The sequence below is a fragment of the Primulina tabacum genome, chromosome 17, assembly GCF_025594145.1.
Source record: "Primulina tabacum isolate GXHZ01 chromosome 17, ASM2559414v2, whole genome shotgun sequence".
In the NCBI taxonomy this organism is placed as follows: domain Eukaryota; kingdom Viridiplantae; phylum Streptophyta; class Magnoliopsida; order Lamiales; family Gesneriaceae; genus Primulina; species Primulina tabacum.
In genome coordinates this window covers 32,679,780-32,694,667 of record NC_134566.1, presented here as the reverse complement: position 1 = coordinate 32,694,667, position 14,888 = coordinate 32,679,780, and the positions used below count along the sequence as shown (strand labels likewise).

The following is a 14,888-nucleotide window of genomic DNA, read 5'->3' as shown; positions in this document are numbered from 1 at the left end:
TCTCGAAATCGATTTATTTGATCTATATTATTATATTAATACAATATAAAGGTTCACGAACTATTCAACGTATAATATCGACCCGAAATACGTCTACATGTCTTGGTACTATTAGTTTAAGGCAAAAAATTATGTGAGACGGTCTCACGGATCGTATTTTGTGAGACGGATCTCTTATTTGAGTTATACATAAAAAAATATTACTTTTTATGGTAACATTATTACTTTTTATTGTGAATATCGGTATGATTAATCTGTCTCACATAAAGATCCGCGAGACCGTCTCACAATAGACCTACTATAAGTTCAAATATAAATATTTTTCAAGTCGATTCGAAAAATTCGTCAAACGACTCGGTTCATTTGCACTCCTAATTAGGTTTGACAAAATTAAAGTTAGTTTCTAGTTAATTTCGTATTGAGTTATATAACTTTAATAATAATTATGATATTAATAATAATTATGATCGATCTATTATAGTTTAAATCAAATTTATTAATCCAAATTCAACATTTATGTATTTATGTAATCATTACTTTTAATGTTAAATTTTTTTACAAAAAAATTATATTTTTTCCTTCTTTTTTTTTTAAAAAAAATAATATTCTGGATTTTGGTTAAACTCGACCCCTTTAAAATAAATTTATTATTAATTTAAATTGAGAGCCGGGGCAAGGGTTTAAGAAGAGAGGGAAACCCCGATACCGAAGGGGAAACTCAAGTTGGCCGTTGTGCTTCACTGCCACCTCTCCGCCGGCATAGCCTGCGGTGCCGCGCCGCAGCTGCTTCTCTTAAGTGTCATCGATATCGATAGCAATATAATGCTCTGACCGTAGTTTCCTTTCCTCCTTATACAGTGAAGTCTCAAAATGTTGTGTCTTTGCGTGTTTTACCATCGACTGTTGGAATACAGGAAATCAGAGTTCGAATCCCTGGCCGGACTATTCGGCGTTGAGACCTCCCTGGAATGGAGGCTGCCGGAGGAACACCACCCCGATTCGCCTTTCCATTTTGTCAATCTTCCCTCCGAAGACGTTGCCCAACAAATTGCCAATCGAAGTAAGTCTAATTTGGGTGCATTCGAAGCTCTTCTATTTGTTCGACTTTCATGATTGTATGTCATCCAATATTTTCATTTCATTTGGTGTAGTCTATTGAATGATCTGTGTATTTGTGGAAGACGTTCAAAACCTTTTTCAGGGGGTTATTTTTGCAGAAGGAGTTAATTTAGACCAGTGACCCGGGTGTACTTCTGGTACAATCAATCAACTTTCAATTAACCAATGGGAAAACTGAATAACTGGTGGTTTTTGGTCGGAGCCAATGAGCCAGTTGCAAAAAAGCCACGTGAATATGTTCCACGTATTACCCGGGTCAGAAGATCTCAATAGCAATAGTTACCTGTAAAACGTTTCACTCATATTTGTTCCAGTGTGGTGAGTCTGGCAAAAAAGATTGAGAATTTTTTAGATTATTCTGTTCTATAACAATACAAGTTTTCCCAACATCCATCGAGTCATCCCCTCTCCTTGTCTGATCTTAATTCCTATGGCCGCCCTTAATATGAATATAAAAATGTGGATGCTCATCTGTCCAAGTGACACTAAAGAGCATGATACATGATACGGTACTTTTTTGCACTTTGAGATCCATTAATATTGGATTCTTGCAATTATTATTTTTGGTTTAAATTTTACTTTTTTAATATTATTGTGGAGAGCAATAGCTTTGTAGCTATTGTTACGGCCATGGCGTGACATTTTTTATGTTCTGTTTATTTCTATGAGGGGCATTTTGTATGTTTGAATGATTTTGGAGCTCATTTAATAGTTTTAACTGTAATGCATTTTTTGCTTCTTAAAAGAAAAGATTACATATGATGATTAGTAAATACTTCTTTGTACGTAGTTATGCTGATGCTTTGTCTTTGGCGGGTATTGAATCAAATATTGTTGCAGGCATTCTTGTGAAAGGAATATACGAACTATGGGGAGAAGGACAAAACTTCGAGGAACTGGAAGAGGCTATAAAAAGTTATCCGAACGACCGGAAGTTGCCATACTTAGCTCCAGATAGCACATTCAGGATTACTGTTGACAGTTTTGGAAAAGCTACTAGCTCTCATGAAAAACTTGATCGCCTCCAAATGCTAGCTTTCATTCCTTTTAAGGTATGATCACACGATTTCCAAATGATTGCTTAACATTTTGTGTAATATAGTTAAGCATTGGGAACTCAAAAATCAGCCTGCTGGCTTTATATCTGAAGCACTGGTTTGAACAGATAACCTTTTTCCTGATTCCTGCATCTCTTTCTCCTTTAACTTGATTTCCTTTTCTTGTCTGATATTCCTTATATAGTGATATTAGTCTAAACTCTAATGTGAATTTATCTTGTCAAAAAGAATGAACCTTACTTCCTATTGTCATAAAATATAATATATTCGTGTTTGTATATTATATTTTATGACACTGATCTTTCAATTATGCTTCCTAACATTCAAGCGAATGTCTTTCAGGGCCGGGTAAATCTTAAAAATCCAGATCACAAGTTTTGTTTGATGGATAATGATGATTATGGATCTAATAATGGTCTTCCATCAATTGCAAAGAGGAGAATCTTTTTTGGTCGGGAGATAGGTGTTGCTGATAGGAAAATCTTGCAAACGTATGAATTAAAGAGCCGCAAATATCTTGGCCCGACAGCGATGGATGCAGAAATGGCTTTCTTGATGGCGAATCAAGCCCAAGTCAAGCCTGGGAAACTTGTGTTTGATCCTTTTGTGGGTACAGGAAGCATTCTGATTGCAGCAGCTCATTTTGGTGCTATGACGATGGTTAGTTATTTGTCTTTTTTGGCTATTTATTTGGCTTGGAAATCTTCAAGCATTCTTTTACTCGATCATAACAAGTAACATCGTTCGACTTCCACTGATTTGAATGGTTCAGGGTGCAGATATTGACATTCGAGTAGTGCGTGATGGCCATGGTCCTGAATGCAACGTCTGGAGCAATTTCAAGCAGGTTTGGATATTCTCCTTTTCTGTTTTTACAATTAAACTGTTAATGTCTGGTAAACTTTTTGTTGACGCAAAAATAATCATCAATGTCAATTTTATGAAGTTACGAGAGTAAATGAAAATGGTTGTTGGCAATTTTGATAGCATTTACTAGAGATGAAGGGAAATGCCAAAAGATTTCCTTTCCATGTTATTCAGAAATTCAGTGTCCAATCTCCGTTTTCTTATATTCTAAAGATACATGTCTGACTTTTCAGTATGGATTGCCAGCACCAATATCTTTGTTAAGGGCCGACAATAACCTTCCACCTTGGCGTTATGGGTTAAGAGAGGTAATTTGTTTATTTAAGCAGATTATGCTGTTTGTCATACTTGTGATGATTATTACCTGCAGTATGCTAATCTCCTTTCTTCTGCACTGTAAGTGATTTTTTGAGAGAATCTTGTTTTCTGGAACCGAGAGATGAATGGGGACCTAATAATTCATATAGATACAGAGTCCAATGGGAGAATGAACATTTTGTTTTTCACCAAAAGAGGGTTTTTTAAATGGCATTTGATCGATTACATATTGATGAATATTCGATTGATTGATTGAGGTTATTGTTCTGATGTAATTTTTCGCTGCTGAAAAACAAAGTAAAACAGAGTTTTGATTAACTGAACAGTTTTCTATTTAATACCTTTAATAATTTCACACAGCATAACAATTGTGACCTGTATGGTATGTTTGGATCATATTTTCCTTGTTTTTTTGTTTTTAACTTTTGTGCTTCTTCCAGGTATTTGATGCTATCATATGTGACCCCCCTTATGGAGTCCGTGCTGGGGGACGTAAATCTGGTGGCCGTAAGCTCTTAAAAGGGATCATTGGACCTTACACCGTTCCAGACGACAAGAGAACAGACCACATACCATCCACAGCTCCCTACAGTTTAGTGGAATGCGTGCATGATTTGCTCGACACTGCTGCCAGAATGCTTGTGATTGGCGGGCGACTCGTGTACTTCTACCCTATTCTTCGGGAAGACGACTCCACTCACCCCTACTTTTCCGGAGCACCCTTGCTTCAAATTCGTTACTTCCTGCGAACAAATCCTTAGCTACCGGTACAGCAGAGTGCTGCTGACAATGATAAAGATCGCTCCATACTCGGAAGAAATCGAATTGGCTGCTAAAATCAAACACTTGGATTTCAAAGAAAACCATCTGAAGTGGTTGGAAGATGGTAATTTACATTCAGCAGTTTTTAGCCCTGCAGACGCAGATATTCAGGGTAATGGGATAGGTGACAAATTTAGTTTGAAGCCTAAATATAGGGGCAAATATGTTTAGGTATTATAATGTACCATTATTCCTGTGATATATATGATTCATGTAGCTTAAATGTGTGCTCTTCATGCTTTATTATATTCAGTGATATACACTGTGTGTGCGCATTAATTACCGTTGCATTTTAACATGCGAAGCACCGTTGGAGTTTTATACGCAAAACGACCGTACTGTTTGTTTGTTGATCTTTTCCATTTACGTTGTACAAATGTGATTTATTTTTTGTTGTACAAAATAACGATAATAAGGCATTAATGTTGGTATTAAGAGAAAAATTCTTAGCTAAAAGGAATTTTTTTCAAAAAATTATGAATTTATTTTTTTATAAAATTATTTTATTTATTAAAAAATTGAAGGATAAAATTATATATAGGATTGGAAAGATGAGCTAGCGACAGATCCGCTAGGTGACACAAAAGCAACAGACCTGCAGACTCGGTCAATCGACACATAACTAGAGAATTGTTGTCATTTAATACGATTATAATTATTATTATTGGTTATGTAAAAACAATATTTTATTTTAATTATTTTTTTTGGAATTTGAATATTGTCAATATTATAAATTTCCCTGTAATAGAATATCAAATGTAAGAAGTTGACAGACTTAAGAATCAAGATAAAGGGACTGGACCAAAATCAAAATAAAAATAAAATGATCATAATTTATTATTATACTATATATAAGAATTCTCATCTTCCATTCTTCCTCCATTACATATTAGTGTGCTGTTTTCCCCCTCCGATTCCACGCAAAACTTTACAAAATCCCCACAAAAAATCAGTAATTCAAGCTTCCATCAAATGGTTCTTGGGACGATATTGGCGGTAATAATCAGTTATTTTCTTGGGTTTTCGCAAGCCCAGCTCCGAGTAGGCTTCTACGCCAATAGCTGCCCCAACGCCGAAGCCATAGTCAGCGGCGTTGTCCACGAAGCCGCCGCCTCGGACGAGAACACCGCCCCTGTCCTCCTTAGACTCCATTTCCACGACTGCTTTGTTCAGGTCTCTCTTTATTTAAGTCATTCATACGCATGCATTAGTAGTACTGCATATGTTCGTCTTCGACCGCATGCAGATTGATTCCTAAACGAAAATATTCTCAATTTTTCATTCGAATAACAGGGATGTGAAGGGTCGATTCTGATAGATAACGGAGTAGCAACCGATGAAAAGCATGCGTTTGGGCACCAAGGAGTACGAGGATTTGACACAATCGAAAAGGCGAAAGCCCAGTTGGAATCAGCCTGCCCAAGAACCGTCTCTTGCGCAGATATCGTCGCATTGGCTGCCAGAGATGCACTTGTCTTGGTACTTTTTTACAGTTTCTTACACAGATCAAGAAACCTTCTTGAAGAGAAAATCGAATGCTTTAATGGGCTAATTCTTGATTGTAGGCGAAAGGACCGTCGTACGAGGTGGAAACAGGGAGACGGGATGGCCTGGTGTCGAATTTGCGCCTGGCGGATGACATGCCGGATGTCAATGATTCCATTCTGAAACTCAAACAAAAGTTTTTTGACAAGGGCCTAACAGACAAGGATCTTGTTGTTCTTAGCGGTGAGTATTGTTGTGCTGAGAAATTTTTTGCTCTGTTTCTTTAATCCGCTTAGATTTTTTGCAATTTCTCGTTTTTTACCACCATGAAATCGCCGTCGATATTATTCAGTACGTATTAGGCTAATGTAACACCTGTAAATCAGGTGCTAACGTAGTAGCGTACGATCATCATTGAGCAAATTTTGTGCTGTTAGTTAGTTCGTTGTTGGCAGGTTCCACCAACTTGTAATTTGGGCAGTCTCTCGTCTTTTTTTTCATCTTTATTATGTCCAAATTCAATAATTTGGATGACAAATTTCAGCACACGCACTCCTGTACAAATGGAAGGCATGCAGGTTCAGTGGGTAGTCATTTTTTGGCACATGATCAACTTTTCTTTCGATATTATATATAAAAAATAATAATACTTTGGGAGGTATATTATATAGTTTATTAAAGAAGTAAATCACATTAATTCTCAATTGGTCTCATCTTTTCTTTTTATCTCAAAATGTTGTAGCTGCACATACAATTGGCACAACAGCATGCTTCTTCATGGGACAAAGGCTCTACACATTCTCTGCCGATGGCAACTCCGACCCTTCCATAAACCCAGGGTTCTTGCCCGAGCTAAAGTCGACGTGCCCCCAAAACGGGGACGTCAATGTTCGCCTACCGATCGACCGGGGAAGCCCGCAGACATTCGACAACGGAATTCTGCAGAACATCAGGAGTGGCTTTGCTGTTCTACAGTCGGATGCTAACTTGTACCAAGATGGGGCCACGAAGAGTGTCGTGGACTCGTATTTTGGGCTCTTAAGCCCTTTATTGGGACCTTCATTCGAGTCTGACTTTGCTAATTCGATGGTGAGAATGGGCAGAATTGGTGTGCTGACAGGAACGCAAGGGACTATCAGGCGTGTGTGCTCGGCTTTTGATTGATTAGTTGTTGCATGCATGTGGAATGGGGCTTATATATTCACATATATATAATCACATACTATATGTGTATAATGTATCGATATATCTTGTTGGGGAGGGGAGGGGGGATGAATGTGCTTCTTTATATGGTATTTGAGTGCTATGGGTGTATAATGTAAATCAGACCGAAATCGAAAACCATGAGTTTGATTTGGGATTTTAGAATTCTAATTCGTTCATAGTTTAAATCGAAATCGAAATATATGGATATATCATGATATGACGAGTTAAATATTTTAGTTGATACACTACAAAAAAAACCATTTTTTAGCGACGATTTTAAAAAAACGTCGCTAAATTTGCGATGGTTTAAACAAAAATCGTCGCTAATATTAGCGACAGTATAAAAACCGTCGTTAATTAGCGACAAACAGTCACTCATTAGCGACATTGCATAGGAAACGTCGAGACCTATCGCTAATTTGCACAATTGTGTAAAACCGTCGTTAATTAGCGACGATTTTTCTAAAATGTAACAAACCGTCGCTATTGGACGATGGTTTTAAGAGAAGCGACGTTTTTTTTAAAAAACCGTCGCAAATTGTCTATAAATTTGGGTACTTAGTTCCATTTTATCACTACCTTTTCATCGTTCTATTATATTTTTCTCTTTTAAATTAAACAATTTTGTTTACTTATTATCGAATATTTAATTGTTTCATACATTATTTATAAATTTGAAAATCATTAATTTATATGAGTTGAGTAAATTATTTAAATATTTATATAAATAATGTTTAAAATAAACTTTATTTAAAGAAATTACAAAGCAAATTTTTTTTTATATAAAAACGAAATAATTAGCGACAGGATATGAAAACAACCGTCACTACGGTTGTTAAATAAACCGTCGATAGGTAGCGACGATTTTTCTCTAAATCGTCGCTAAAGTAGCAACGATTTATCCGTCGCAAATTTTTAGCGACGATGACTTTAGCGATGTTGCGAAAAACGGTCGTTAGAATCGTCGGTAAATGTCATTAGCGATGGTTTATCCATGGCAAAAATTGTCGCAAATTATTATTAATTATTATTTTTTGTAGTGATATAGCTTCTCTATAAAATTAAATTAAACGACGATAAAGTAAAAGCGAATGCCTAACATGCAAAAACTCGAAAACATATAGTTTAATGAAAAACATTCCTATTTTTTTAGTTTTTTTTACATTTTTTAATTAAAATTTAGAGCATTTAAATAAATTTGGAAAGTTTATAATAATATATATGGTAATGACAATATACATATATTTAAATGTTGTTTCATTTTACAAAACTTTTCTATTACGAAGGAAAAACCATATAAATTTTGCATGGTTGGATCAATAATGTATATAATATATACACCACACAATGCTTACATTGACTCCCGAGTTTGGCGATGGCCTTTTGTACGTAGAGAAATATAAGCAAAGAAAAAAGGAATGAGGGAGAAGAAAATTAAGGGTCTGATTGGCTTTTTGATTTTCTCTCCAATTTCATCTGTCAATATCCTTCAATCGCAAGGATAACAAAAATGGCTCCAAGCAAGATAAGAAAAGCCATCGGAGCTGTTAAGGACCGGACCAGCATTGGCTTGGCCAAGGTCGGGGGCACCGCCTCTCTTTCAGATCTAGATGTCGCGATCGTTAAGGCCACACGACATGAAGAGTACCCGCCAGACGAGCGTTACGTGCGCGAAATCCTAAGCCTAACATCGTACTCCCATGCATACGTCGGCGCCTGCGTCAACACCATATCCAGGCGCCTGAACAAGACCAAGAATTGGGTGGTCGCTTTGAAGACCCTCATGCTAATTCAACGCCTGCTAAGCGAAGGTGATGTTGCCTACGAGCAAGAGATATTCTTCGCCACGAGGAGGGGCACTCGTCTCCTCAATATGTCTGATTTTAGGGACATTTCGGGGAAGTCGAATGCCTGGGATTACTCGGCGTTTGTGAGGACATATGCCTTGTATTTGGATGACAAGCTTGAGTTCCGGAATGCAAGGCCGGAGGGGGAAGCGGAGTGGTTTTTCGTATAATAAGGAAGAGGAGGAAGATGGTGGCAGCCGTGGTGGTGGCGGCGGTACTTCGAGTGCTGGGCTGGTGAGAGGAACTCCTGTGAGAGAGATGAAGATTGAGAAGTTGTTCTCCAGGGTTCATCATCTCATGCAACTTCTTGAGAGATTTTTAGCATGCAAACCTACAGGTAATATTTATATGTTTCTTTAATTTAAAATAAATTACGCATAAAATTCAAATGCATAGATATATAATTTGGATCTGCCAATGTGCTTTATTATTATTATTTTATGATTATGGAATTGCTGTTTACATTGGAGTTGGATATATATATGCAGGCGCTGCAAAGCATAACAGGGTGGTGACTATGGCATTCTACCCCATTGTCAAAGAGAGCTTCCAACTCTACTACGACATTATGGAAATCATGGCAGCCTTCCTCGAGCGATTCCAACAACTCGACGTCCCCAGTTCTGTAAAAGTCTACGAGTTCTTCACTCGCCTTTCAAAGCAGCACGAAGAGCTCGACGCCATGTATAACTGGTGCAAGACTGCTGGGATAGCTCGTTCCTCCGAGTATCCAGAAGTCGAGAAGATCCCCAAGAACAGACTCGACGTGTTAGACGACATTATCAAGCGAAAATCTGCCAACGCACATAATGAGAATGTGCCTACCTCAAATCCAGAGCCCGTTTCTGTCGTAGAGAAAGAGCCAGCGGATGCAGCCCCATCAGAAGATATGAACGCAATTAAGGCGTTGCCTGCGCCTGAAGGATTTGTAGACGATACGGAGTGTAAAGATGAGCCAGAATCAACTGTAGACCAACCGAAAGAGGAGAAGAATGTTGCTCAACAAGAAGCAGATCTCTTGAACTTGAGCGAAAATGAAACAAGCACTGAAGAACATGGAAATAGATTAGCTTTAGCTTTATTTGATGCCGATTCAGCCAAAACTTATGCTTCTGAAACCACAGCTACTCCCTGGGAAGCTTTCAAAGAACACTGGGAAACAGCGTTGGTTCAAACTGCAAGTCATCTGTCTAACCAAAAGGCATCGCTTGCGGGAGGGTTCGACACTCTGATGCTTGATGGGATGTATCAGCACGGGATGACAACCCAGGCAGCTGTTTCTTCAGGTTACATGGCAACTGGAAGTGCAAGTAGTGTTGCGCTTGGATCGGCTGGAAAGCCAGCGATGCTGGCACTGCCAGCTCCACCTGTAAACAACGGTGGAGCTGCCTCCACGAATGGTGATCCTTTTGCCGCCTCGCTTGCAGTGGCACCGCCATCCTACGTTCAGATGTCGGAAATGGAGAAGAAACAACGGTTGTTAGTTGAAGAACAGGTAATGTGGCAGCATTATGCGAGAGATGGGATGCAGGGACTCGTGGGATTAGGGAAGATGCAGCAGCAGACTCAGTATCCTCACAATACAAGAATGTACTAAAAGGTGAATCGAGTGTGACAACGAGTAGGATTGGTGGCAGTACATGAATATGGAATGCATGTAATAATACTACGAAAAATTATTAGCAGATTATGATTTTGAAGACAACTTTATATACAGATACATAGAGTGATTATTAGCTAGGATATACTAAAGTCCTTTGTGAATTTGACTTTGGCAGATTATGATCCTGATGGTGGGGAACTTTGATTTCCTTTCTTGAGTCTAACATCCAAGTTTCAACCTGATACATAAAATTTGAATTTTGAAACAAATATGATACAGACCTTTTATTTTTTTTTTTACGTGGAATTCGCATCGCTACTCGACAAATTAATCGAATTAGTTGGATAAACTGCACTAAGTAAGCTTTTGCGGGAATCAAACTTGACCATTTATGATATAGTGCTTTTGTGTGTATATAATTTAGCACATGTAGTTGAATATATTATAGTACGATCTTACATCACACATGACACAATGCTTTGGTAAGAGAATAATATATAATGAAAAGGAAGATGAAGATGAAGATGAAGATGAAGATGGACGAACAACTGAAGCTTATGAGATCCTTCCAAGCTCAACCCAACAAAAGCCCACGATGATATTGGGCCCAAAAGCCCATATTACTTCCACCATGAGAAACAAATCATGCATACATAAGACATGAAAGTGTCCCATCCAACTTAGATTTACATTAATACAACATGCCTTAATAAATAAATAAAAAACAATATCAATAGACCTAATTCTTTTATTTAGACCTAATTAGGCAAACTTATTTCATCAAGATCATCCAGTGACAGGAAAACTTCATCCAAGCATGAAAGCTCTATCCCATCATCATCCCCGTCGTCGCAGGTCGCCTTCGTATACTCGGCATACGACCCATTTGCTGTAATCCTAAGAGACAGAAAATAAAAAATTAATTTTTGTCAAATAAGATTCATGGATTAATATTTCATTTCATTTCATATATTAAGTCACTAAAATATCGATTTCCATATATACTTACAATATTGTTGGAGTTTCTTCTTGACCTTGATGATCTGGTGCTACTCAAGCTCGAATCGGATAGACTAAATTCTTGCATTATCCAACTGGTTTTCACGCCTTCGGAATCAGATTCGCCAATGTAGAACTCATAGTGCTTCTTAATGCCAATTCTTTGGCCAGAACTTGAATAAATGGGTTCATCCTTAGCCCCAAATGGCTGCCAATATCCACTTCCTGTGACCCTACTTTGTGTCTTCCTGCTGTAAAAATAACATCTCCTTCCTTCCGCCATTGCCTTACCTACAAATATACTTACAAAACTTTAGTTAATATATATACATATATATACTCTCATCTTATATATTAGTAGTTTCTAAAATATAACATTTGCTAAGAAAGAAAGATTATCTAAATATAGGATGTAGTTTTCTAAAATACAACAAATTTAAATATGATAAAATAGTAAGGGAAAGATTATCTATTACCATTTAAATCCCAAGGATCATAGGGATAGAGATCAAGATCCGGGATGATATCCGGATGGCACGGCAAGAGCTTGGTTTTGCGATGAAGGAAATGGACGACAAGCTCTTCGTCGGTCGGGTGAAACCGAAACCCCGGTGGCATGTTGAAACTCATGTTATGCTTACTCAACAGATATTAGCTCAGCCCACAAATTGAAAATTCAAGAAATTATAGATCAATGTATTTATTATTAGGGTTTTGTAAAGGAAAAGTGGTAGTCGAGATATTAAATTTATGTATATTGTGGAGGCATCAATGGTGGTTAATTATAATATAATAAGGTGGGAGTGTGGGGTTTTACTTTGCGATGACGTGAAATGGAAGAATGTGTGGGTTTTTTTGTTGACCTCAATCCGCCGTCGGCCAATTCAAGCATGCTTATATTTCATTATATTATTATTATAATATATATTATTATATTGCATTTGTGTCAATTATATATGTAATTTGTCAATATAAATCTTTAGAAAAATTACGATTTTAGTCATATAAGTTGTCATGTACGAAACTTATTAAAGTTTGTTTTTCATTCGGTTATTGATTTTTTTTTTTGTTTTTTTCCAATGAATTTCATTTAACTATCGAATATTATTTATGTGACACAAATATTCTCTTATACATGATTCATATGATAAAAATAAATATCATGTTATACAAATTTAAACCCATATAAATAAATAAAAAATAAAAAATTACAAAATTTCAAAATGAGACGAAAAAATCTCGTCATTTTCTTTTATTTTTGCTCATATAAATTTTAATGTGCACACTATAGGTTTATTCTCGTCACACGAAACAAGTAGAATATCATCGATACTAAATAAGAACTATTTGACGAGTTTAGCGGCTTCGGGTGTAAAAAATATCAAAACCAAAAAAAAGAATTTAAAGTTATTATATTAAAACAAAACTTTTGATCGAAAACATTACAAATATCTCTAAAATCCTTGGTGTGTGCATCAAATACAAAAGCATGACTCTTTTAAAGAGAAGAATATATCATCCACTTCATGCTTATATCATCCAACTCTAATGTGTCCACGTGGTAAGTTGCGGATGAGCTAAGATGGATTGGTCCACATTTCTCCAGGTGCCAGCTTAGTGCTGCAATTATTACATAATTAAGTTGTCCCATTTTTTATTTTTATTTTTTTATGACATATAATTATTAAGCTTTTGTATGCCATAGTAAATACAATTTAAAACACAAAAATATTTCACATAGTTATTTTATAACTATGTAACAACAAGATATAGATAAAAATTTGTGTGAGACGGTCTCATGGGTCGTATTTTGTGAGACGAATATCTTATTTTGATCATCAATGAAAAAAATTACTTTTTATGTTAAAAGTATTACTTTCAAGTGATGTCCACTTATGGTACTGTAGTCCCATTAGTTCGGTACAATCCATACACCTTGTCCGTACGTACTTAGAAACTCGAGTGGTGGGATGGTGATGAGGAGAGGTGGAAGCGAGTTTGTCACCTTCGTCTCTTTTCTCGATAATCTCAAGGCATCAACTAACTCTTGAGAGTTGTTCTCTTGGAAATCGAAAAAAAAAAGTATTTGCAAAATATGATGCTCTAGTTCAAGAAATTACTTGATATTGATGTTTGTTGTTAGTTTTGGATCATATGTAAGATCTGGGGTGTATTTTGTTTAACAGCAAAAACGAGTAAGATTGTATGTGACCGTAAATTTATGTTTATCAGAATTAAGTTTTACGTGACATGTTATAACATTTCAAAAAACATGCAGCGGAATATATAAGTTTGTAACACAAATTAACTTTAAGTAAATACGATGGAATGTAATAAATTTTGTGCAGGTACCTCAGGGCAAAAATAATTACTAGAAAACCAACGATTTTACACAAAAAAACTATCACTATATTAATTAAAAACCAATTTTCTAAATAAATTGAGAAAACAAATGATTTCTAAAACATATAACAACACGAAAACAGTATTTAAGGAATCAAAACACGATGCCAAAATTGGAGCAACAAAAACAAATCTTCAGCCAACTCTTTTAAAGTTGTTGTCTGCAGATGTCTCCAACAACCACGGCAACACGTGGATTTGTATATTATTTTCTCTAAAGCTTCTGGCGTGCAAAAGTATAATAGTGTGTATATGCTTCTGCGTAAAAAGTCCCCCCTTTGCATGAGATAAATCTCCTTATTTATAGCCCTAGGATTTATCAATAAGGGAAATATACACAATATGGAAATAGTTTTATAAGGAACAAACTATTTTTAAACAAATATATCATATCACAAAAATTTTAACATTATTATCATATTAATTATCAAAGACAAAAGCATATTTAAATATTCAAAATCATATAAACAAAGAAAAATAATCTTGAAAAATAAATTTAATAAGAAAATTATATTTCCTTTCAGGATCATTAAAGAAAATGCTTGTTAGTTTCTTGGATTATTAGTATGCCACAATTTCTTGAACAAAAATTTACTACTTCTTTTAATTTCTCCATTATAAATTAGCTTTTGCACTTAATTATATTGAATAAGGCGAGCAAAATATATAATAATGTCGATGATAATATATATTTCTCTGGAAAAATTAATTCGAAATTTATAAATATTATATCAACTCACATTTTTTATTAAAGGGAAATGATAATATATTTGTATTCATTGATTGCATTATTGTATAAGTAGTTGGTCATGATCAAAAGTGTTCCTTCTGCTCGCAGATTGATTGTGTGGATACAATTTTTTTATAATATATATATATAGGCAAAAACTTGTGTGGGACGATCTCGCGGGTCGTATTTTGTGAAACGAATCTCTTATTTGGGTCATCTATAAAAATATTACTTTTTATGCTAAGAATATTACTTTTTATTGTGAATATCGGTAGTGTTGACCCGTCTCACAGATAAAGATTCGTGAGACCGTATCACAAAAGACATACTCATATATACCCGAAAGAGACTGATTAATGTCCAAACCAAGCAACTTATAAATTAGTCGAGCAGATATCTATATATGTCGGATTCAAGATTAATCAAACTTA

At 35.8% G+C, this 14,888-nt stretch overlaps 3 protein-coding genes and 1 pseudogene across 3 annotated transcripts; 3 read left to right on the top strand and 1 right to left on the bottom strand.

The window, feature by feature from the left end:
• The first annotated feature begins 671 nt into the window (after positions 1-671).
• On the top strand, positions 672-4,480 carry LOC142531719 (uncharacterized). Its single transcript, XM_075637942.1, is given in 7 exon segments — positions 672-1,060; positions 1,960-2,171; positions 2,520-2,837; positions 2,950-3,024; positions 3,278-3,352; positions 3,803-4,051; positions 4,053-4,480. Coding segments are annotated over 7 exon segments (1,422 nt in total). The 5' UTR covers positions 672-870; the 3' UTR covers positions 4,356-4,480.
• A 596-nt stretch (positions 4,481-5,076) lies between these two features.
• On the top strand, positions 5,077-6,898 carry LOC142531872 (peroxidase 43-like). The gene is made up of 4 exons (XM_075638142.1): positions 5,077-5,357; positions 5,478-5,663; positions 5,750-5,912; positions 6,412-6,898. The coding sequence occupies exons 1-4, from the start codon at positions 5,157-5,159 to the stop codon at positions 6,831-6,833; spliced, it is 972 nt and encodes a 323-aa protein (XP_075494257.1). The 5' UTR covers positions 5,077-5,156; the 3' UTR covers positions 6,834-6,898.
• Positions 6,899-8,310: 1,412 nt separating this feature from the next.
• Positions 8,311-10,546, top strand: LOC142531871 (putative clathrin assembly protein At1g03050; annotated as a pseudogene).
• Positions 10,547-10,834: 288 nt separating this feature from the next.
• On the bottom strand, positions 10,835-12,071 carry LOC142531873 (NAC domain-containing protein 104-like). Its single transcript, XM_075638143.1, is given in 4 exon segments — positions 10,835-11,180; positions 11,182-11,222; positions 11,335-11,615; positions 11,801-12,071. Coding segments are annotated over 4 exon segments (573 nt in total). The 5' UTR covers positions 11,955-12,071; the 3' UTR covers positions 10,835-11,083.
• Between the last annotated feature and the right edge of the window lie 2,817 nt (positions 12,072-14,888).